Source organism: Littorina saxatilis, linkage group LG15 (genome assembly GCF_037325665.1).
Source record: "Littorina saxatilis isolate snail1 linkage group LG15, US_GU_Lsax_2.0, whole genome shotgun sequence".
In the NCBI taxonomy this organism is placed as follows: domain Eukaryota; kingdom Metazoa; phylum Mollusca; class Gastropoda; order Littorinimorpha; family Littorinidae; genus Littorina; species Littorina saxatilis.
In genome coordinates, this window is record NC_090259.1 from 16,459,691 (window position 1) to 16,485,370 (window position 25,680).

General features: G+C 40.6%; 1 protein-coding gene across 1 annotated transcript; it reads left to right on the forward strand.

Moving 5' to 3' along the window:
• Positions 1-562: 562 nt before the first annotated feature.
• On the forward strand, positions 563-19,701 carry LOC138948677 (regulator of G-protein signaling 21-like; the record flags this gene model as incomplete). Its single annotated transcript, XM_070320266.1, is given in 4 exon segments — positions 563-771; positions 12,657-12,817; positions 14,284-14,447; positions 15,621-19,701. Coding segments are annotated over 4 exon segments (558 nt in total). The 3' UTR covers positions 15,795-19,701.
• Positions 19,702-25,680: the final 5,979 nt, after the last annotated feature.

Sequence of the window (25,680 nt, forward strand, 5' to 3'; positions counted from 1 at the left end):
TTTTTAACCAACGTCAGGTCGCCAGGTAACAGAACACTTACATTTTAATAGCGCACGACTTAGGTATTACCTGATGAGAATTTGTTTACCATTGTGTTGCGGGTGGTCACGATGTAAAGGTGAATTATACCTCACAGAACTTGTCGGGGGTGGGGAGGGGGGGGGGGGGGGGGGGGGGTCGTAATGGCCAGGTGGTCATTAGCGACAGGTGTTCGTCGGAACATGTTGGACAAACTTATCGTGTCTTAATCCCGGAGCTCTTGACATTACTGAATGGTTTTCTCTTTCCCAACCGCACACACTTTCGTGTTTGTCGCCACAGATCGGTCTGATTTGTATGGATTGTGAAAGAGTGAATAGGACAAACAATTCACGAGCCAATCACAAGTGAGGGGTGTGTCGGAAACACGTGGACAAGGAGCACTTGTGGATTTATGTCTTCTAGTAAAAGCAAGGGTATTCCCTCTTTCACAACCCAAACAAACCCGACAGAGTTATTTTCGGAATTGGTCTATTTGAACAACTTTTTAACCCTTTAGTTTTCTTTTCTCCTTGCTTTCAGTTAGAGGAACGCCTGCGCCGGCCAATCCAACACTCGCAGTCGAGCGAGAGGGAGATCCGGAAGGGAGAGTGGGAGGAAGAGGCAGCGCCCCGCAAGCCCCCACCACCCCACGCCCGCCCCATTCACAAGACGGCCTCCGCTGATGCCGCCATGATGGCCAGGGATGAGTTCGGAAACATCACTTGCCAGACCAAGGGCAAGAAAAGCTTGTGAGTATGATATTGGTTCTCATTTGGTTTTGTATCTTATTTATGTTTTGAACTGTTTCCACTAAGTGTCTTATTATCTTTATTCTTAAGAACTCGTGACGCTCGCATGCTTGCACGCATGCACGTACGCACGCACGCACGCACACAAGCAAGCAAAAACACACACATTCATGTCAGCACTTTCTCTCTCTCTCTTTCTCTGTCTCTGTCTCTGTCTCTCTCTTTCTTTCTCTCTCTCTCTCTCTCTCTCTCTCTCTCTCTCTCTCTCTCTCTCTCTCTCTCTCTCTCTCTCTCTGTCTCTGTCTCTTCGTTCTCTCTCTCTCCCCCTTTCTCTCTCCCTCTGTGAGTCTGTCTGTCTCTCTCTATTTCTATCTTGCACACACACACACACACACACACACACACACCAGGGCCGGACTAGGCTAAGAGGGGGGGGGGGTTGCCAGTGGTGGTCCAGGGGAATGTTCCCCCTGGCGGGGTCAAGGGGCAGAGCCCCTTGTGGGGGTCAGGGGGCTTCGCCCCCTGAAGCTGATGGGTAGGTCATATTCTGAGATAGGAAAATGGTCGCTCCTTGCATAAAACGGAATAGAATAAACAATGGGGGGGGGGGGGGGGGGTTGCGCAACCCCCATAACCCCCCCCCCCCTCGGTAGTCCGGCCCTGCACACACACACACACAGAGATAAATAGACAGTCATTATATAGATCCAACCACCATCGGGAAAATGGCTTAATTTTATATGGAATTTATCCTCCTCCGTCTTCATGCCTTCCACATCATGAATAAAAGTCCTGAAATAAAAACACATGCCGTACCAATTATAACCAAGAGTCTAAAAATATTCATTTCAAAATGTTACCTATTGATACCAAGCGGATTCAGTTTATATAAAACCCCTACGTCAACCGAAATTGAAACGAAGCATGTTAATTCAGTCAACTATAATAAACCACGCAGATCATAGGCAGGGAATGGAAAGGAAGAAAAGGACAAGAGAAGATCTAACAAGTCGCGTAAGGCGAAAATACAACATTTAGTCAAGTAGCTGTCGAACTCACAGAATGAAACTGAACGCAATGCAACGCAGCAAGACCGTATACTCGTAGCATCGTCAGTCCACCGCCCGTGGCAAAGGCAGTGCCCGTGGAATTGACAAGAAGAGCGGGGTATATGCGCTGAGAAGGATAGCACGCTTTTCTGTACCTCTCTTCGTTTTAACTTTCTGAGCGTGTTTTTAATCCAAACATATCATATCTATATGTTTTTGGAATCAGGAACCGACAAGGAATAAGATGAAAGTGTTTTTAATTTGATTTCGAAAAAAAAATTTTGATAATAATTTTTATATATTTAATTTTCAGAGCTTGATTTTAATCCAAATATAACATATTTATATGTTTTTGGAATCAGCAAATGATGGAGAATATGATAAACGTAAATTTGGATCGTTTTATAAATTTTTATTTTTTTTTACAATTTTCAGATTTTTAATGACCAAAGTCATTAATTATTTTTAAGCCACCACACTGAAATGCAATACCGAAGTCCGGGCTTCGTCGAAGATTACTTGACCAAAATTTCAACCAATTTGGTTGAAAAATGAGGGCGTGACAGTGCCGCCTCAACTTTCACGAAAAGCCGGATATGACGTCATCAAAGACATTTATCAAAAAAATGAAAAAAACGTTCGGGGATTTCATACCCAGGAACTCTCATGTCAAATTTCATAAAGATCGGTGCAGTAGTTTAGTCTGAATCGCTCTACACACACACACAGACAGACAGACAGACAGACAGACAGACACACGCACATACACCACGACCCTCGTTTCGATTCCCCCTCGATGTTAAAATATTTAGTCAAAACTTGACTAAATATAAAAAGGAAATACAAATCTAACAAGTCGCGTAAGGCGAAAATACAACATTTAGTCAAGTAGCTGTCGAACTCACAGAATGAAACTGAACGCAATGCAACGCAGCAAGACCGTATACTCGTAGCATCGTCAGTCCACCGCGCACGGCAAAGGCAGTGAAATTGACAAGATGAGCGGAGTAGTACTTGCGCTGAGAAGGATAGCACGCTTTTCTGTACCTCTCTTCGTTTTAACTTTCTGAGCGTGTTTTTAATCCAAACATATATCTATATGTTTTTGGAATCAGGAACCGACAAGGAATAAGATGAAGGTGTTTTTAAATTGATTTGGACAATTTAATTTTGATAATAATTTTTATATTTTTAATTTTCAGAGCTTGTTTTTAATCCAAATATAACATATGTATATATTTTTGGAATCAGAAAATGATAAAGAATAAGATGTACGTAAATTTGGATCGTTTTATAAAAACATTTTTTTTTTACAATTTTCAGATTTTTAATGACCAAACTCACTCATTAGTTTTTAAGCCACCCAGCTGAAATGCAATACCAAACCCCGGCCTTCGTCGAAGATTACTTGACCAAAATTTCAACCAATTTGGTTGAAAAATGAGAGCGTGACAGTGCCGCCTCAACTTTCACGAAAAGCCGGATATGACGTCATCAAAGACATTTATTGAAAAAATGAAAAAAACGTTCGGGGATTTCATACCCAGGAACTCTCATGTCAAATTTCATAAAGATCGGTCCAGTAGTTTAGTCTGAATCGCTCTACACACACACACAGACAGACAGACAGACAGACACACACACACACACACACACACACACACACACATACATACACCACGACCCTCGTCTCGATTCCCCCCTCTACGTTAAAATATTTAGTCAAAACTTGACTAAATATAACAAGTCGCGTAAGGCGAAAATACAATATTTAGTCAAGTAGCTGCCATTTTTCAGCAAGACCGTATACTCGTAGCATCGTCAGTCCACCGCTCATGGCAAAGGCAGTGAAATTGACAAGAAGAGCGGGGTAGTAGTTGCGCTAAGAAGGATAGCACGCTTTTCTGTACCTCTCTTTGTTTTAACTTTCAGAGCGTGTTTTTAATCCAAACATATCATATCTATATGTTTTTGGAATCAGGAACCGACAAGGAATAAGATCAAAGTGTTTTTAAATTGATTTGGACAATTTAATTTTGATAATAATTTTTATATATTTAATTTTCAGAGCTTGTTTATAATCCGAATATAACATATTTATATGTTTTTGGAATCAGCAAATGATGGAGAATAAGATAAACGTAAATTTGGATCGTTTTATAAATTTTTATTTTTTTTTACAATTTTCAGATTTTTAATGACCAAAGTCATTAATTAATTTTTAAGCCACCAAGCTGAAATGCAATACCGAACCCCGGGCTTCGTCGAAGATTACTTGACCAAAATTTCAACCAATTTGGTTGAAAAATGAGGGCGTGACAGTGCCGCCTCAACTTTCACGAAAAGCCGGATATGACGTCATCAAAGACATTTATCAAAAAAATGAAAAAAACGTATGGGGATTTCATACCCAGGAACTCTCATGTCAAATTACATAAAGATCGGTCCAGTAGTTTAGTCTGAATCGCTCTACACACACACACACACACACAGACAGACAGACAGACACACACACACACACACATAAACCACGACCCTCGTCTCGATTCCCCCCTCTACGTTAAAAGATTTAGTCAAAACTTGACTAAATATAAAAACACGAGCTTCGATTCGCAAGGTTGTCGCCAATACAAAACGTGACACTCCTTATCATAGGCAGGCTGCCCGTGACGTGCTGCACTGCAACAATTCTTTGTCAGTCTCTCTATTTTCTTTCCCTATGACGCCACATATACTGCAGATGACACGAGCAAGTCAGGAGAATCTATTTTGTTTCTGCATAAGGCGTGACATGGTGGTGGTTTTTTTTTAAATTTCTTTTATAAGAAGCGCCGCACAATATATTGAACGATTTAAATCGGTGAGCGCTAAAGCATTAATTGTTTCTGAAGCAAAACAGTGGGACCCCCCCCCCCCCCCCCCCCCCGTCCCCCCGCCCTTTTTTATATTTAGTCAAGTTTTGACTAAATATTTTAACATCGAGGGGGAATCGAAACGAGGGTCGTGGTGTATGTGCGTATGTGTGTGCGTGCGTGCGTGCGTGTGTGTGTGTGTCTGTGTGTGTGTGTGTAGAGCGATTCAGACTAAACTACTGGACCGATCTTTATGAAATTTGACATGAGAGTTCCTGGGTATGAAATCCCCGAACGTTTTTTTCATTTTTTTGATAAATGTCTTTGATGACGTCATATCCGGCTTTTCGTGAAAGTTGAGGCGGAACTGTCACGCCCTCATTTTTCAACCAAATTGGTTGAAATTTTGGTCAAGTACTCTTCAACGAAGCCCGGGGTTCGGTATTGCATTTCAGCTTGGTGGCTTAAAAATTAATTAATGACTTTGGTCATTAAAAATCTGAAAATTGTAAAAAAAAATAAAAATTTATAAAACGATCCAAATTTACGTTTATCTTATTCTCCATCATTTGCTGATTCCAAAAACATATAAATATGTTATATTCGGATTAAAAACAAGCTCTGAAAATTAAATATATAAAAATTATTATCAAATTTTTTTTTTCGAAATCAATTTAAAAACACTTTCATCTTATTCCTTGTCCGTTCCTGATTCCAAAAATATATAGATATGATATGTTTGGATTAAAAACACGCTCAGAAAGTTAAAACAAAGAGAGGTACAGAAAAGCGTGCTATCCTTCTCAGCGCAACGAATACCCCGCTCTTCTTGTCAATTCCACGTGCACCGCCTTTGCCACGGGCGGTGGAGTGACGATGCTACGAGTATACGGTCTTGCTGCGTTGCGTTGCGTTCAGTTTCATTCTGTGAGTTCGACAGCTACTTGACTAAATATTGTATTTTCGCCTTACGCGACTTGTTTTTATATTTAGTCAAGTTTTTTTGTTACTCTCTTCCTGTAATAAGACCACCGTCCACTAACCGCCCCCGCCCCTACCCACCTCCCCCTTTTAAGACACTGAATAGCTTTCCGGATTTTCGGTTCATACCATCAGAAAATACACAGCCCTTTTCGTATTCCTTCCCTCCCCCTCAAGATCAGATGTTGTCAGATTTTTGGATAGGCCTTAAAAAAGGGGTTCCACTGTTTACAACGCAGGCTACCAGAAAGTAGAATTTTAGTCTCTGGAGTTTTGCTGGTGCTGTACGTGTCTCAGATCGATGTGGAAGCTGAGGCCACACCCAGGCTATTTACATTTGTCATGGGAAACAACAATGTGTTCTCCATCGATCGTCAAGCCTACACAGGGAATAAAGCTAGCTGTATATTCTCGGTCGCTGCTGGCTCTGTATGGCAGGAAGAGAGAGAGAGCGAGAGGGAGAGAGGTCTTCAGAAATTATAGCCGTTGCATTTTCCCAGAGAAGCGCTTGGCTGTGACAGTGCAGTAAGGACTGCTGGTAAATATAGATAGATAGGTGACGACGGTTTGGTTTGCTGTAGGAAACTGGCTCGAGTGAGGGTTGTTGATCATGTATACTCTTTGGAGTCTGGTAAGAAACTGGCTTGACTGAGTGGTGCTGATACTGTTTAAGTGTCTGTAAGGAAACTGGCTCGAGAGCTGAAGATACTGTTAAGAGTCTGTAAGGAAACTGACTCGAGTGCTGTAGATACTGTGACTGTTAAGAGTCTGTAAGGAAACTGACTCGAGTGCTGTAGATACTGTTAAGTGTCTGGTGGGAAACTGACTTGAGTGATCGAGTGGTATGGGTACTGTTAAGTGTCTGGTAGGAAACTGACTCGAATGAGTGGTATGGGTACTGTTTAGTGTCTGCTAGGAAACTGGCTCGAGTGAGTTGTGTGGGTAGAGTCTGGTGGAAAACTGGCTCGAGTGAGTGTTGTCAGTACTGTTTAGTGTCTGGTCGAAAATTGGCTCGAGTGAGTGTTGTCGGTACTGTTTATTGTCTGGTTGGAAACTGACTCGAGTGCTGTAGATACTGTTTAGTGTCTTGTAGGAAACTGGCTCGAGTGATTGATGTAGATACTGTTTAGTGTCTGGTAGGAAACTGGCTCGAGTGCTGTTGATACTGTTTAGTGTCTGGTAGGAAACTGGCTCGAGTGATTGATGTTGATACTGTTTAGTGTCTTGTAGGAAACTGGCTCAAGTGCTGTAGATACTGTTTATGTCTGGTAGGAAACTGGCTCTAGTGATTGATGTAGATACTGTTAAGTGTCTGGTAGGAAACTGACTCGAGTGATTGATGTAGATACTGTTTAGTGTCTTGTAGGAAACTGGCTCGAGTGATTGATGTAGATACTGTTTAGTGTCTGGTAGGAAACTGACTCGAGTGCTGTAGATACTGTTTAGTGTCTGGTAGGAAACTGGCTCGAGTGATTGATGTAGATACTGTTTAGTGTCTGGTAGGAAACTGGCTCAAGTGATTGATGTAGATACTGTTTAGTGTCTTGTAGGAAACTGGCTCGATTGATTGATGTAGATACTGTTTAGTGTCTGGTAGGAAACTGGCTCGAGTGATTGATGTAGATACTGTTTAGTGTCTGGTAGGAAACTGGCTCGAGTGATTGATGTAGATACTGTTTAGTGTCTGGTAGGAAACTGGCTCTAGTGATTGATGTAGATACTGTTTAGTGTCTGGTAGGAAACTGACTCGAGTGCTCTAGATACTGTATAGTGTCTTGTAGGAAACTGGCTCGAGTGCTGTTGATACTGTTTAGTGTCTGGTAGGAAACTGGCTCGAGTGCTGTAGATACTGTTTAGTGTCTGGTAGGAAACTGACTCGAGTGCTGTAGATACTGTTTAGTGTCTGGTAGGAAACTGGCTCGATTGATTGATGTAGATACTGTTAAGTGTCTGGTAGGGAACTGGCTCGAGTGCTGTTGATACTGTTTAGTGTCTGGTAGGAAACTGGCTCGAGTGCTGTAGATACTGTTTAATGTCTGGTAGGAAACTGGCTCGAGTGCTGTTGATACTGTTAAGTGTCTGGTAGGAAACTGGCTCGAGTGCTGTAGATACTGTTTAGTGTCTGGTAGGAAACTGGCTCGAGTGCTGTTGATACTGTTAAGTGTCTGGTAGGAAACTGGCTCGAGTGCTGTTGATACTGTTTAGTGTCTTGTAGGAAACTGGCTCGAGTGCTGTTAATACTGTTTAGTGTCTGGTAGGAAACTGGCTCGAGTGCTGTTGATACTGTTAAGTGTCTGGTAGGAAACTGGCTCGATTGATTGATGTAGATACTGTTTAGTGTCTGGTAGGACACTGGCTCGATTGATTGATGTAGATACTGTTTAGTGTCTGGTAGGAAACTGGCTCGAGTGCTGTAGATACTGTTAAGTGTCTGGTAGGAAACTGGCTCGAGTGCTGTAGATACTGTTTAGTGTCTGGTAGGAAACTGGCTCGAGTGCTGTAGATACTGTTAAGTGTCTGGTAGGAAACTGGCTCGAGTGCTGTAGATACTGTTTAATGTCTGGTAGGGAACTGGCTCGAGTGATTGATGTAGATACTGTTAAGTGTCTGGTAGGAAACTGGCTCGAGTGCTGTAGATACTGTTTAGTGTCTTGTAGGAAACTGGCTCGAGTGTTGTAGATACTGTTTAGTGTCTGGTAGGAAACTGGCTCGAGTGATTGATGTAGATACTGTTTAGTGTCTGGTAGGAAACTGGCTCGAGTGATTGATGTAGATACTGTTTAGTGTCTGGTAGGAAACTGGCTCGAGTGCTCTAGATACTGTTTAGTGTCTGGTAGGAAACTGGCTCGAGTGCTGTTGATACTGTTAAGTGTCTGGTAGGAAACTGGCTCGAGTGCTGTTGATACTGTTAAGTGTCTGGGAGGAAACTGGTTCGAGTGATTGATGTAGATACTGTTAAGTGTCTGGTAGGAAACTGGCTCGAGTGCTGTAGATACTGTTTAGTGTCTTGTAGGGAACTGGCTCGATTGATTGATGTAGATACTGTTTAGTGTCTGGTAGGAAACTGGCTCGAGTGCTGTAGATACTGTTTAGTGTCTTGTAGGAAACTGGCTCGAGTGCTGTTGATACTGTTAAGTGTCTGGTAGGAAACTGGCTCGAGTGCTGTTGATACTGTTTAGTGTCTGGTAGGAAACTGGCTCGAGTGCTGTAGATACTGTTTAGTGTCTGGTAGGAAACTGGCTCGAGTGATTGATGTAGATACTGTTAAGTGTCTGGTAGGGACTGGCACGAGTAAGGTTGTTTGATTGTAGAGAGCCTGGTCGGAAAATCAGTCTGGTTTGAAATAAAGCGAGTGACCGCTGTTGGCTATGCTTTAGTGTCTGCAAGGATATAGATACGAGTGAGTGTTGTGTCGAACATAAAGAAACCTGCATGGTATCTTTATTCACTTGTGCTTTAGAGAACAATTACTGTTACAGTTTAATGACACATCATAGGTACAGTCAAGGGTGCTTCCTGAATCTTCCGAATGACGTCATCTGTCTCAGTGTAGACTGTGATCAAGTTCAACTGAAATCTCTGACCTTTGAAAACTTCTGTGATGGACCATATTCATTTTGTGTAACTGGTGCATGTTAAGAAGAAGAAACTGTTTTCGTTAAAGTGAGCAAAGGGTGACTGCGTTTGGACGAAGCATTCGACCAATGTCAATCGTCTCTTAATTGAATCGATTCAAAGTCTGCCTTTGAAACACAATGATGGGTAAGACACTCCGTATGATAATCGTGTAGAAAACGCTTTTACAAGTGATGTAAGAGCATCCTTCCACTTGCAGACTTACACACACACACACACACATGCACGCACGCTCTCTCTCTCTCATTATGCACTTGATGATAATGTTTTATGTTTGTTTGTATAACTGTTTTTGTTTCTTTGTTTGTTTGTTTGACTGGTTGGTTGTTACTTTGTTTGTGCGTTTTATTTGAGTTTCTTTGTTATTTTAAATTTATAAAACGTATTATCATTAGATTTGTCCCTCTCATGGGAGAGGGCTGGATGTACAAAAACACCTGTTCACTTGTTATGCCATTACCCTCGTTAATACAGAATTTGTCTGGTCTCGTCTTGTCTTGTCTCTCTCTCTCTCTCTCTGGATCTACAGTAATGAAGCCGGTATCTTTTGTTGTCGCCTCGTTGGGTCAGTCGTGCAAACTCTTGGAAGGTGATAATCGTTAATCACGCTTTCTGCCGGTGGAGCGTTTTCACACAATCCCTCGGTTGGTTTTAGTTTCTGAGCCACATGGGGTCGTCACGATCTGACACTGCATTGATTTTTGTTCTGTGTGTCATTTTCCCTTGTTTCTCCTCGCCTGTCTGTCTTTGTCGGTCACTCTGTTTTTCTATCTATCTGTCTGTCTGTCTGTGTATCTTCACTCTGTTGTTCTGTCTGTCTGTCTGTCTGTCGGTCTCTGTCTGTCTGTCTGCCTGAATGTCTCTCTCTCTCTCTCTCTCTCTCTCTCTCTCTCTCTCTCTCTCTCTCTCTCTCTGCCAACCGACCGAAATACGTTTTCATTTAACTGCTCTGTAAATGTCCATCTGCATGGGTGCAACTCTGCCCGTTACACGCCGGCAGCCGGTTTTTGGTTTCATCGGCTGCCGATGTTTTTGTTCCAGGAGAGGGTTTTTTTGGCATTTTAAATACTAAAAAAGCTGGACCCCAACTTTTGCCGGTTTTTGGAATTTTCCAGGTTGCACCCATGCATCTGTCATTAAAACACCAGTGATGGGAGTTGTTGGTCTATGTCATTAAAACACCAGTAATAGGGGCCGTGCTGGTCTATGTCATTAAATCACCAGTGATAGGGGCTGTTGGTATATGTCATTAAACACCAGTAATAAGGACTGTCAGTTGGTCTATGTCATCAAATCACCAGTGATAGGGGCTGTTGGTCTATGTCATTTAAAACACCAGTGATAGGGGCTGTTGGTCTATGTCATTCAGTAAATCACCAGTGATAGGGGCTGCTGGTCTATGTCATTAAATCACCAGTGATAGGGGCTGCTGGTCTATGTCATTAAATCACCAGTGATAGGGGCTGTTGGTCTATGTCATTTAAAACACCAGTAATAGGGGCTGTTGGTCTATGTCATTACAACACCAGTGATAGGGGCTGTTGGTCTATGTCATTACAACACCAGTGATTGGGGCTGTTGGTCTATGTCATTTAAAACAACAGTGATAGGGGCTGTTGGTATATGTCATATTTTAAACACCAGTGCTAGGTTTTTGTGGGTTTTTTTTTGCATTTTAAAACACCCGTCAAAACGACCGCTGGCCTACGTCATCTCTCTCTCTCTCTCTCTCTCTCTCTCTCTCTCTCTCTCTCTCTCTCTCTCTCTCTCTCTCTCTCTCTCTCTCGCTCTCTCTCTCTCTCTCTCTCGATCTCTCTGCCTGGAAATGACGGGCGCAATACTGTGTGTGTGTGTGTGTGAGTGTGTGTTTTGTATTGAGTGCGAACGTGATTGCAGGCATGCGGCGCGCGTGTGTGTGCGAGTCGACTTTTCTTTTCCTTTGTTGACGAGCCGCAGGATGACGTACATGTACATTTCAATGTTCCATCATGCATTATGTATTCGTATAGGTAATGTTGTAATTAGTAATACTGTATGATTGCGATTGACAATTGTCCTTTTATTGTCTTTATTGTTATGTCTTAGTTTAGCAGGGACAGATTGTAAGACTAGGCGTGAGCCTAAAATCTCCATCCTTGAGTAATAAAGTTCGTTCGTTCGTTATCTCTCTCTCTCTCTCTCTCTCTCTCTCTCTCTCTCTCTCTCTCTCTCTCTCTCTCTCTCTCTCTCTCTCCCTCCCACTCGCGGCCCTCCCACTGACGTCATCAGTATTGCGCCCGTCATTTCCAGGCATTAGAGTGACATAATCCGCTCATGCGAGTGCAAGTATTTCCAGAACTGGATCGATCCCTGTGGCTGCTTACAGAAGCTGCTTGGAAGTAATAGTATAGGCACCGCGGGCGAATGACGGCATTAGCAATGAAGTCAGGTCATTAAAACCTACTTTAAAAGCGTTCCTGGCCGAGTTCAAATCGAAGTTTGCGAGATTTATTTTCCCATGGATCACGCTGTAGCGAAATGCTTGGTTCCGATCGGTATCTATCGGTTTGAACTGTTATAAATGGTGTGTGTGTCGTTGCCTCTGGTTGCCTTTCTTTTGTCACCGCGGTGTAGCACAGGACTAACCATTATCTTCATTCACTGGTTGTTGTCAAGTCAATGTACTTCGTTATGAAGACTGAAATAACTTTTGACTCGTTAGGTATATAAGTGGAGAAAATGTAGACAAGTTAAACATAAGTGGAGTGGAGTGGCTCTGCATTGCAATTGTTGGCATTTCAAACGTCGCCCTCTGTACTTGGTCATTCAGGTATGGGTTTGAAAATGTGCACCAGGACGGGGTAGGGGCGGGGGCAGCTCTAGACTGTAGACGAACGATCGGTCAAATAATTAACTTTTATTAGTCATTAAAAAAAACCTACAGACCATTGGAAACCTTTTGTAGAACACCCCGGCCCCCCCCCCCCCCCCACACACAGCCTCCAAAAACCCAAAGCAACATCAACAAATACCCACGACCTACTGACACTAGATTTGTTTTAATTGGTTTGCAATTTTTTAAAATTTTGTTTACCTTAGTTGACTGGTTTGTCTGACTGATGTGAGTGTTTGTGTCAGGGCTAAGACTATGACATTGTGTTTGTTTCAGGGCTAAGACTATGACATTGTGTTTGTTTGAGGGCTAAGACTATGACATTGTGTTTGTGTCAGGGCTAAGACTATGACATTGTGTTTGTTTCAGGGCTAAGACTATGACATTGTGTTTGTTTGAGGGCTAAGACTATGACATTGTGTTTGTGTCAGGCCGCTAAGACTATGACATTGTATTTGTGTCAGGGCTAAGACTATGACATTGTGTTTAATTCAGGGCTAAGACTATGAAAAGAAAGCTGCTGTTCCTGAGAAGACGGCACACGGACACCACACTTGGGACTGTCATGAAGGGGGACGGGAAACAGGTGACCAAGATCCATCCAGACGACGCAATGCAGTGGAGCAGGTCCTTTGAATCTCTCCTGCTTGACAAAAGTAAGGCAAATAGTTTTTGTTTTGCAATAATGTAAACATGTCTCTTTCTTCCTCTCTGTATTTTTCTGGCTCCCTCTCTCTCTCTCTTTCTTTCTCTCTGTATTTTTCTGGCTCCCTCTCTCTCTCTCTTTCTTTCTCTCTGTATTTTTCTGGCTCCCTCTCTCTCTCTCTTTCTTTCTCTCTGTATTTTTCTGGCTCCCTCTCTCTCTCTCTTTCTTTCTCTCTGTCTCTGTCTCTCTTTTTTTCCCCTCTGTCTCTCTTTCTTCTTCTTCTCCCTTCATTTCCTCTATCTTTCTTTCGTTCTTTCTTTCTCTGTCTCTCTCATGTTTTTTCCCTCTCTCTCTTTTTCTTTCCCCTCTCACTCTCTCTCGATCTCTCTCTCTTTTCTCTCTCTCACTTTTCTCTCTCTCTCTCTCTCTCTCTCTCTCTCTCTCTCTCTCTCTCTCACTCTCTCTCACTCACTCACACTCACACTCTGTATTTTTCTGTTTCTTTTATAAGTAGTGGATCTGTCTGTTTGCCTGTCAGTCTGTCCCTCCGTCTCGGTCTCCCTGTCTTTGTCTCCCTGTCTTTGTCTCTATTTCTGTTTCTGCCTAAGTCTGTCTTTTCCCTCGGTTTCTTTTATAAGCACTAGGTCTGTTTGTCGCTCGTTCTGTCTCTCTGATTTCTCTCTCTTTGTCTGTGTTTCTGTCTGGTGTCTGTACTGTATTTCTCTCTCTTTGTCTGTGTTTCTGTCTGGTGTCTGTACTGTATTTCTCTCTCTTTGTCTGTGTTTCTGTCTGGTGTCTGTACTGTATTTCTCTCTCTTTGTCTGTGTTTCTGTCTGGTGTCAGTACTGTATTTCTCTCTCTTTGTCTGTGTTTCTGTCTGGTGTCTGTACTGTATTTCTCTCTCTTTGTCTGTGTTTCTGTCTGGTGTCTGTACTGTATCTCTCTCTCTTTGTCTGTGTTTCTGTCTGGTGTCTGTACTGTATTTCTCTCTCTTTGTCTGTGTTTCTGTCTGGTGTCTGTACTGTATTTCTCTCTCTTTGTCTGTGTTTCTGTCTGGTGTCTGTACTGTATTTCTCTCAGTTTGTTTTCACTTGTATAACGCGGCCAGATTGTAAGATTGTACGTTTGCCTTAGCTATTAACCCTTGACTTAGACAAAGGATCAATCAAAGAAGAAAGAAAGCAGCAAATCAATAAATTATTTCCCTTCAACCCCACCCCCTCTCTTTCTCTGTCTGCCCACATTACGCATATATCACACAAATTTATTCTTTTTGTCGAATGTTTTCCACTCCAAAAATGTAGATCAACTTTCGTTCAAAAGAATTATTCCAATTCTTAGCGTCCCTTTGTCTATATGATTCCATATGTCATCTGTTCTGTGTCAGTATAATTCCATGCCTCATCTTTAATTTTTCGTAATAAATCTATTTCTAACCTTTTTATACATGTATAAATTGTATGGTTTTTTTTCCAGCTGGCCTTGAGTTATTCCGAGGGTTTTTACGCTCTGAGTTCAGTGACGAAAACCTGGAGTTCTGGATAGCCGTGGAGGAGTTCAAACAGCTGAAATCCAGCAAGCTTCCCTCTGTGGCGCAAAAAATATACACCGACTTTGTCGCCCCACAGGCTCCTAGAGAGGTGGGGAACACTGTTATATTGTTTGACTGTCGATCGTTGCTTGGTTTAAACTGTTTTATTCAACGTTTGTGCATTATTTTTTAAAAAAACCCGCATATAGAGTAAACAACAACAAGCATAATGCTTATAGTGGTGTTTACAGTTTTCTAGAAAAATACATATAAATGGCGGCTATTGTACAGTTTAAATGAAGAGCAAGCAAACATGAAAAGAAAATTGAATGAAAAATGTACATCAAAACAAAAATCCGTTTAAGAATATATAATATTTATGGTATTAGCGAGTAAGAGATAGAGAGGGAGGGAGGAAGGGAGGGGGAGAGTGAGAGAGAGAGAGAGAGAGAGAGAGAGAGAGAGAGAGAGAGAGAGAGAGAGAGAGAGACAGACAGACAGACAGACAGACAGACAGACAGACAGACAGACAGAGAGACGAGTAGACGTATCGATTGTGCTTTCACTTTACATGTTTATCTGTTCGAAACGGCCGGACTGTCCAATAAATTCCTGCACTGTTAAAAAGATTTCTTTGTTAATTTTTGTTTGCAAGGAGGGGTTTCCATGAAGTAGAATATCTGTGTGTATGAGGTTGTTGGTTAGTTTGTTGATTTCGTTGCTTGCTGGATGAGGTGACTGTTTAACCTTCCCTGTATGTCTTGGTTAGGAAAGAAACAAGTATACATACACCCGTGTATGTATAGTTAGATTAAAGCAATTTTTTTATTTAAATTTTTAAAGCATCATTTTGTTAACACTTTCGGGATGGGGGTTAGGTTGGGGCATAATCTTCGGGGTTTTTGTTTGTTAAATTTGGTTGTTTCCTGGATTGGACCACTGTTTATTTAAACTTTCCTGTATGTCTTGGTTAGGAAATAGACAAAACAGCCTTCAAGTATATAATATATGCTGTTAGTTTTAAGCTTCTTTTATTTCAGCTTTCCACTGGGAGGAAGCGACCAGAATTTCTTAGCGATGGGACAGTAAAGTAATGAAAATGAAGAATAAAAAAAGTTTTTAAAAATGCATCAATTTTTTTCGAATACTTTCGGCGTGGGATGGGGTGGGGGTGAAGTTGGGGCATATTCTCCGTTGTTTAATTTATTTTAAATTTAATTGAATTGTTGGTCGCTTGCCTGCTCGCTTGTCCTTTCTTTCACGACTACCCCTACCGTTTCAGATCAACCTGGACGCCAAAACCAGGATGAAAACGCTGGCCAACCTCAGCTCTCATAACAAGGAAGTGTTCGAGGAAGCTCAACGCAAAGTCCAGGCACTGATGGAGAAAGATTCATACCCCAGGTTCCTGGAATCCGAAGTGTACCAAAGAATCATTCGCAGTCAGAAGTCATGAGTCACATATAATTGGGGTTTATTTCCCAGCAGATTTCTCAGTGTTTTTTTGTTTTTGTTTTTTCAACTCAATATCTATAGATATGAACACATTGAATCAGTGTTCACAGTTTCTTCCACGTCTGTTTCGTGTAGCTAAATGTCGAATTTGGTATTGTTGATTCAAACGTGCAAAGAAGAATGGACACATTTTTAAGGACGTCGTTTTTACCACTATTGCTGTTTTCGTTTCGTATTCCGGCTCTGATGTCTTCTCTGACATAATTGGGAACACTGTTTCACAGTTATTTTCACAGACGAAGACAGAGCCACACTTTATGAAACTCGTGATGACGATGACGTGAGTATATGATATCATCCACAAGAAAAACGCAACGATCTCTTGCGTAAGGTTTCATTTGGTTTTTACAAATGCACTGTGTCTTAATTGCTCATTATGTGGATTAATGATCAATGACAATTCGGAAGATGCAGACGTGAGGGAATCCTCCACGTGTAAGGAAAATCGAATGGTTTGTGGCATTAGGTTTCCACAGTTTTGACAATGAAGTGAGTTTGGGCTCTTCATCATGTGGATTTGTCCTGGAGCTCATGCTTGGGGAAAGAAACTGTGAGTGGTGTGTTGTTTTGACTAACTCCCGTCAAGATTGCATCAACATGGAAACCGGCGTTCGCACTCCTCAACGTGTCCGTGGTTCTCCCATTACAATCAAGTTGTGCATGTGTTATTTCTTAACCTTTGCACATGAAAGCTAGTTGTACGAACGTTTTCACGCACATCCCTAGCACTTTTGTATCACCACAGTTGTTGTGTTGAATGTTCTTCGGATTGCACCGAATTCGGACTTTCATTTTTGGGGATCTTACCCGTCGGGAGCGGGGTTGTTTCTGTTAACTGAATGCGAACTTATTTGTTCGTTGCACGCGTCAGTATCAGTGTGGACCCAAGAACTATTCCTTTCTGGAAACCATCTGTCTGGGAACTGGGCAGTTTCCTGAATGCCGACTGGTTCCGAACTTATCCGTTTGTTTCACCCGTCAGTACGGGGACTTGAAGTTTTCAAGATGAGAATTGTTTATATTTGGACGGTACGCAAGAAGTACCCAAGCCGCGGCTTTGTATATGAACTGTATGGCTAGAGTGTGATGACACTGTGATGTGATGTGAACAAATTAATGCGTGTTTTTTTTTATCAAACAGGATATACACTTAACTGTACTTAAATTTATGTATACAATGTATACGGATGTACAATGATGTTGCAAAATGAGTTCAAGTGTTGTAACTGATTTTCTAGTTAGCACCGCGATGTTAAAATTTGCTCATTTATATTTTGAATGTTTTCAATGACAGCTGTGAAACTTGCTAATAAATGATGCTCACCTTGTCAGTGTCAAAACTAAAGAGAAAATTCAGAAAACGAAATATTTACAGCTTCCTGTGAACTTTTATATGCTACGGGTTGCAAAAAAGTTATAACGAATTTTAGAACAGATCAGCTTGCTTTGTACAGAAAATGCATGACAGTATTGCCGGCTGCAAGTTGAAATGTTTGTGTGTGATAAAAGTATTCAAAATAGAAGAGTTTGAAGCTGTGCTGGTTTTGCTTGCACTATGATACATACAACACTGTGAATACAATTTTGTTCGTGATTTGAAAACAGAAGCAAAATTGTTGGCTTTGATAGTTCCCGTCGTTGAGCCAATATAGTACAACTTCAACGTCAGAAGGAAAATGGCCGCTGCGGCAGATTTCAATTTGATGACGTCACGTGGAAACAACGGATTGGCAGTGTACCAACAGTCATGTGAATTCGCCGGATTTTGAATTCAAACCACAGGCCTGTGTAATCTGATAAGACTTAGGATTTACGTTTGATGATGATGTAAGTTTGATGTAGTAAGTAAGACGGTGATACATAGGGGAAGGGCTCCTAATATGGACCGGCTCCTAATATGGACCACCTTCTGTTCTGACAAACTAACGGCGATAGAGCGCTCAAAAAAGGTTTATTCGCTGTATTTACCCTCTCTGGATAACTTGCACATGTCAAAATAGTTGCAAAAACAGAAATCTTAAAACCGTTAGGCTTTTTCTCTTTTTTACATTTAGTCAAGTTTTGACTAAATGTTTTAACGTAGAGGGGGGAATCGAGACGAGGGTTGTGGTGTGTGTGTGTGTGTGTGTGTGTCTGTCTGTGTGTGTGTGTGTGTGTAGAGCGATTCAGACCAAACTACTGGACCGATCTTTATGAAATTTGACATGAGAGTTCCTGGGAATGATATCCCCGGAGGTTTTTTTCTTTTTTTCGATAAATACCTTTGATGACGTCATATCCGGCTTTTTGTAAAAGTTGAGGCGGCACTGTCACACCCTCAATTTTCAATCAAATTGATTGAAATTTTGGCCAAGCAATCTTCGACGAAGGCCGGACTTCGGTATTGCATTTCAGCATGGAGGCTAACAAATTAATTAATGACTTTGGTCATTAAAAATCTGAAAATTGTAATGAAAATTATTTTTTTTATAAATGATCCAAAATTACTTTTATTTTATTCTTCATCATGTTTTGATTCCAAAAAACATATAAATATGTTATATTTGGATTAAAAACAAGCTCTGAAAATTAAAAATATAAAAATTATGATTAAAATTAAATTTCCGAAATCGCTTTAAAAACTATTTCATCTTATTCCTTGTCGGTTCCTGATTCCAAAAACATATTGATATGATATGTTTGGATTAAAAACACGCTCAGAAAGTTAAAACGAAGAGAGGTACAGTAAAGCGTGCTATGAAGCACAGCGCAACCGCTACCACGCCAAACAGGCTCGTCACTTTCACTGCCTTTTGCACTACTGTAGCGGCGGACTACGTTCAGTTTCATTCTGTGAGTTCCACAGCTTGACTAAATGTAGTAATTTCGCCTTACGCGACTTGTTTCACTTTTGGCAGCGTTCACTCTAAATTTGCCGCCTAAAACGGACTCGTTTCTGTCCACAGCCAAAGCTTTAATCACACAAAAATTGCTATATATGACAGCTAAAACCGTATTTGTTACATTTTAGCAGTGTTGACCCCGAGTTTCTACTGCAAACAAAAAATAATAGCAAAATCTCAAAGTATGTGCGAGTCCCCTAATATGGACCACCTTCAACAAATTGAAGAAAATAGAAGCAAAAGGCTATTTTCATTAATTCATTAAGAAGCTTGCTGGAAATAACTTATAACTAGCCCTCGAGATTTAAAAAAAATGCAACAAAAAGTCTTCTTTTCGTGGAAGTTGATAATTTCACTTATTTTCACTCTGTTTTTGATAAGCTTCTTTAGTTTCCTGGTGTGCTTCAAATAATGCTCTCATCAACCCGAAACAGATAAATCTAGGGCATATTTTAATTAGGCTGACTTGTACACTAAGTTGTATCATGTTACATGTATTTTGAAATATAGGGGGCTTTTTACAGTCATTCGTGAAGGCCGCTTCACTGGTCCATATTAGGCGCCCAGGCTCCTAATATGGACCCTTTGTGATTGTTTCTGTATTTAATTTTTGCTGAATGTCTATCAAAGCTATTTCACTCTAATTAGGCCTAACGGTTAACCTAAGAGAGAAGGACTACCAAACACAAAATGAAACTTCTTCCCAAGAAAACAAGCTAGTTCTCAGCATGAAACAAAAAGTGGTCCATATTAGGAGCCCTTCCGCTATATTAGGTCAATAGTGCGATCAAAGAAAAATATAACGAGTGTTCAGGCATTTGCAAAATTGACAAGAAAGCCTCCTAAGTCCTCTAAAAAATAAGAAATGAAAAAGAGAAAAGAGGAAAAAAATGAACAAATATTCAGTTCATTGACTTGTATTAAGCAGTTATTCAAATGTATAGATTCGATGTGTGCACTACTTAATTGTCGTGCTCCATTTTATCGTCACATGAACCAAGAAAATACGACGGTGTGTGATATTGTGAACACTATCCTTACTGTTTTCTTTGTTTGTCATCCAGAAAAAGTGATGCAAACTCACGTGGTCGATTTTTCTTACAATCTTTTGAAGTGCGTTTTTTTCACCAACAGTGTAGTTAGAAAGCCTGTGCTTGGGTAAAATCTATTGTATATACTCACTTACTTGTACTCACTTAGAATTAAGCTCGTTGTAACTGTTTCTGTGTGAAGGAAAAGCTAATTTCTTACATTTCTCATGTTGTTTATAGTTAGAGCACTGCCTGGTTGTTTTAAAATGTCTCGTCTCTGTACATAAGAGAAGAAAGTGTGAATATTGTTCAGGAACAGCCTTGTGGTTGATATTATTAACTATATTTACTCCCAGACATATCTATATATCGTATCGTAAGACATGTTATTTAGATGCACTCAAAGTTTATTTGTACAGAAATATTGCTATTATGAGAAATCATTTTTGTAAAGTCAAAATAAGCGCTTCAATGTGTTTGTGTATGCAAATACATTTACTTCCAAATGTTTACTTACACAAGTATGAGTGGGAACGTGTTTGAAATCGTGTGTTAGTACAGTGTGTGTGTGTGTGTGTGTGTGTGTGTGTGTGTGTGTGTGTGTGTGTGTGTGTGTGTGTGTGTGTGTGTCCAAATAACTGTCTTTACATTCAAACTAAACTGCAAATTGTTTTTTTAAATTTCTGAATCATTATATTGTTTGTCATTGTTTCGTGTGGTTACAAATTAAACAACAAATCCGCTAGATTTTCTCTTTTGTCTTAGTTGCGTTCAGTTTGTAGAGTTTTTCCGTTTTTGTGTGTTGGAAATATGACTGCAGTTCGAGAGAATTATGTCAATCTATGTACGCATGCAAGCTTCTCTATTTCATGTTTGTTGGATTCTTTTTAATTTTTTTTAATTTTGTATCTTTCGTAATTCGCTTAACGGAATTTCAGATTCTTCCTAAAATTAATGGAGGTTTTAGAGAGGTTGACGAATCAATTAGAATACGTAATTTAAATCTAAAACACAATTTAAATCCAAAACGATAATAGCATGCACTGTCAGCAGCATGCTTACCGATGCATCCTTAGCGCGGATAGGTGTTAGCTCACCATCTCAGATCTTGCCGGGCTTTTAGATGGGATAATCTGACGGGCGCAGTGGCGGGGTGGTGAGACATCGGCCTCATAATCGGAAGGTCGTGACTTCGAATCCCGGCCGCGGCCGCCTGGTGAGTTAAGGAAGGTTGGACATTTTTCCAATCTCCCAGGTCAACTTCTGTGCAGACCTGCCATAGTGCCTTATCCCCCTTCGTGTGTACACGCAAGCACAAGACCAAGTGCGCACGGAAAAGATCCTGTAATCCATGTCAGAGTTCGGTGGGTTATGGAAACACGAAAATACCCAGCATGCTTCCCCCGTAATCGGCGTATGCTGCCTGAATGGCGGGGTAAAAACGGTCTTACACGTAAAAATCCAATCATGCAAAAACATGAGTGAACGTGGGAGTTCTTTCTTTCTTTTCTTTATTTGGTGTTTAACGTCGTTTTCAACCGTTCAAGGTTATATCGCGACGGGGAAAGGGGGGGGAGGGGATGGGATAGAGCCACTTGTTAATTTTTTCTTGTTCACAAAAGCACTAATAAAAAAATTGCTCCAGGGGCTTGCAACGTAGTACAATATATGACCTTACTGGGAGAATGCAAGTTTCCAGTACAAAGGACTTAACATTTCTTACATACTGCTTGACTAAAATCTTTACAAACATTGACTATATTCTATACAAGAAACACTTAACAAGGGTAAAAGTAGAAACAGAATCCGTTAGTCGCATCTTACGACATGCTGGGGAGCATCGGGTAAATTCTTCCCCCTAACCCGCGGGGGGTGAACGTGGGAGTTTCAGCCCACGAAGAAGAAGATGGGATAAGAACATTCCTCCTCTTGGACAAATACACACACAAAAAACTACATCGGTGTTGAATTTTGGTATGTGACCAAGTGGAGGGATGATCTTTTCTCGTATAAAGCCTGGCCAGATCTGAGATGATTTGTTTGTTTGTTTATTTGTTGCTTAACGTCCAGCCGACTACGCAGAGCCATATCAGGACGAGGAAGGGGGGGAATGAAGGGGGCCACTTGTCAAGCGATTCCTGTTTACAAATGCACTAACCCATTACTTGTGTCCCAGCAGGCTTTAGTAAAACTAAATTAATACCTACTGGAAGATTACCAGTTTCCAGTATGTTAAAATAGGCTTAACCTATCTACTGCTGGACTTACATCAGAACACTAACAGATTAAACTATACATGAATCGCGAGACAAGCGGCAAGAGAAGAGATTTTTGGAAAAAATACAGGTGAATGAGCAAGAAGGCAGAAAAAAGAAAAGAATTCATGAAGAAAAAGAGAGCATGACAGGAAAGAGGAACCAAAAATCTACCTAACAGCAAACTAGAAAGCTCCTGCGGTTCCAAAAACAGGAGGGGCCTTTAATTTCATAACCGCAGTGCCCCACTGCGGGAATCTGAGATGATGGGCCGAAAACAGTTTACACGAGGAGTGTGCCTTTATGTGTCGTCAGAAGAGAAAACTTAGTAAGAATTGTAAATGTTCGTATGTTTGGCTATGGCATCACGTTTAGCTGGCTGATATTCGTACAGCTATACATACACTGACTTTATGTATGTGCTCAAGTTCACAAATTTATTAAATCTGTGTGTCTTTATCATGATCCAAGTCCCGTCATTATGTACATAGATTTATGTCAGATAAAAAGATCATTGAAAGCGTTTTCAGTCTCGGATGAAATGATTTTAGATTTATGAAAGAGATGATTGAAGCCATTTTTGAACATATAGATATTGGTTTAATTTGAACATCATAACAATGGCTATAATTTTAAATGGCCAATACCCTTGTTTATACACACTTCTTCGTTTTTCTTTGCGAATTGTTTATTTGTGAAAGTTCTGTTCAACCGTTTAGTGACTTGGATGTCGATGTGCTTGGGCAGAGTTCTCTGTCTTCTTCTTCTTCTGGTCTATTAGTTCCTTATGTTGGCACCGTCTTGTTTTGTTTTCACTGAACAAGCCTTTCGGTTTACGTTATAATAAAACTAGAGGTACGTATTTGTGAGGGTTGATCGAAACCTTGAACACTGTATACCAGTATTCAGTTGAAAATACATCAGACTGGCAAATCGTATAAGTCATGTCCACCTAATGAAAGAAGACCGAAAAGAAAAGCAAAATTGTTATGTCAGTGGCTGAATTATTTACATCAGACTTCGCCTCACTGCGTTAAGATGAGCAAACCTGTTTTGAGTGTTACTGTGTTACTGAGGAGGAAGACAACAAAAATGAAATAACGTTCGCGTTTGTTTTAAATAAACTTTGACAACTGATTGTCTGTTTTGACATTCAAGGTATTATATCGTACAGTAGAATGACGACAAAAGAACACATCGACCTTTTAGTGTGGGGATTCAAACATTTTCGACCAGCCCTCCTACCATTATACAGCTGTGTGTATTAATGTTCCGTTCATTTGTATATCACTGAACGTAATGAACCCATATACGCAAATGGTCCATGTGTGATTTGCTCACAATACGTTGCTGTTGTCTTGAAATAAGTTGAACATCTACACTCTTCTGTGTATGTCTCTGCACAAATACAAGAAAGAAAAAATGTACACTCAAATGCTAAGTACTAACGCCGTCTTGGCCTATATTCAACAGAAATTTAAAGCGATGGAGTAATGGGCTTAAGATTGGTAGCTCACCTCCCCCCCTTTGAAAATCCACACTTTACAAAAAGTGATTGTATGATTAATATTTTCGTTGATTCTGTTTAAAAAAAAGGTGTTGTAAGATTATTTAATTGTTAATTCTGTTAACTTTTGTATTCAATCTTTGTGCTCCTACTTGTCTGGTGTTGGTATACACATGAAAGTACGGGCACATGTCAGTCTTATGTTATGTGTGTGTGTGTGTGTGTGTGTGCATGCGTGTGTGTGTGTGTGCGTGCGTGAAAAAATGCACACCTTGTGTTTAACTTCCCTACTACTTTCGTTCCTAATTTCTTTTTCTTTTTGAGTTCTTCGACTTTTTCTTTTGTTGACTTATTTGTTTGTTTGTTATTGTTTTGAAAAAGACTGTGCAATTAAATATATAAATCATACCTAACATATATCAGGTAGAAATTGTAATGGTCTTGTCATTTCATAATGTTGCAAAAAAGAAAAGAAAAGAAAAAGAAAACAACGAGAGGCATCCATTCTTTTTCTTCGATTTTTGTTAATTCAAATTTATTGAATATTCATTTATCTTTGTGCTCTACATATAATCAAGTGTACAGAGTTGAATTTATTTTTTTTTTTTATTTTTTTTTTTTTTGACAATGCATTATCAAGGAGTTAAAAAAATCTTTTAGCACCGAGCTTTTATATTATTTTTTATAATTATTCGTACCATTATTTACATTATACCATGGGTCTAAAGGAAAAGAAATTGCTATGTTGTTTTCGCCGTTACCGTGTTCTGTGTCTTATGTTCAGTTAGATTTGTATTTCACTGTCTGTTCTTTAGTCCGAGTCAAGTTTTAATTGTGAGCTTAGTTTAAAGGTTCAAACATGGGATTTGTCAATAAATGTATCACAGTACCAGAATCTGGAGTGTGTGTGTGTGTGTGTGTGTGTGTGTGTGTGTGTGTGTGTGTGTGTGGTGTGTGTATCTGTGTGTGTGTGGTGTGTGTGGTGTGGTGTGTGTGAGTGTGTGTTTGAATGCGTGTATGTGTGTGTACTACGTCAAGCATTCTTTATGAAACGGAAACACAAACAAATCCGCAATTCTAAACAACGGGGAGCAAATCTGATATTCGTTGAAAACTTTTCCAAGAACTATTGACAGCGCATGAAAAAAAAATCCGTAAAAGAGATCTCGTTCTCCACTTGAGGTTTAACCCCAATCTGATCTTGTTCGAATTGATATACTACAACTCGAAGCAATAAAGGCACTGCACACACGGGGCCGAAACCTCTGTGCTGTAAACACAAACACAGAGGCAATCACACAGGCATGTCACACAGACGCACGCACTGCGAGACGCACGCACGCACGCACACACACGGCACTCACACTGACACACACATACCCATCACTCTGCCCATCCCTGCTGTTCTGTATCGTCCTCTACAAAAAAGCAAAAGGTAAGCGGTACCCCTATTCATGAATTACTACGCTATTACTTATAGGGATGAATGGAGCGAGGCACAAGCTTACTGTTCTCATGACTGTTAAAAAGCTATTACGGTTACCGACGCCGGTTAACTACGTGGATCTACAAAGACCTCAGACTGCGCTCCGTGAAAACGATTTAAATGGCAATGCTATGCTGTCTCTTCCACAAATCCGTACTATCCCCCACCACCCACCCCCGCACCAAAAAAACCCACCTATACATTTAATGGCATTCTGTCACATACGTTCATCGACTTCCTTCTGCGAGTTAGAACTGAACCACGTATGTTTATGAATGTTTTCCTGAGCGTCTGAATGATGATATTTGCAGACCCATTAGAAACTTTCTTTCTTTCTTTCTTTATTTGGTGTTTAACGTCGTTTTCAACCACGAAGGTTATATCGCGACGAGGGAAAGGGGGGAGATGGGATAGGGGAAAGGGGGGGGGGGGAGATGGGATAGAGCCACTTGTTAAGTGTTTCTTGTTCACAAAAGCACTAATCAAAAAATTGCTCCAGGGGCTTGCAACGTAGTACAATATATTTGTTTGTTTGTTTGTTTATTTGTTGCTTAACGTCCAGCCGACTACGCAGAGCCATATCAGGACGAAGTACAATATATGACCTTACTGGGAGAATGCAAGTTTCCAGTACAAAGGACTAAACATTTCTTACATACTGCTTGG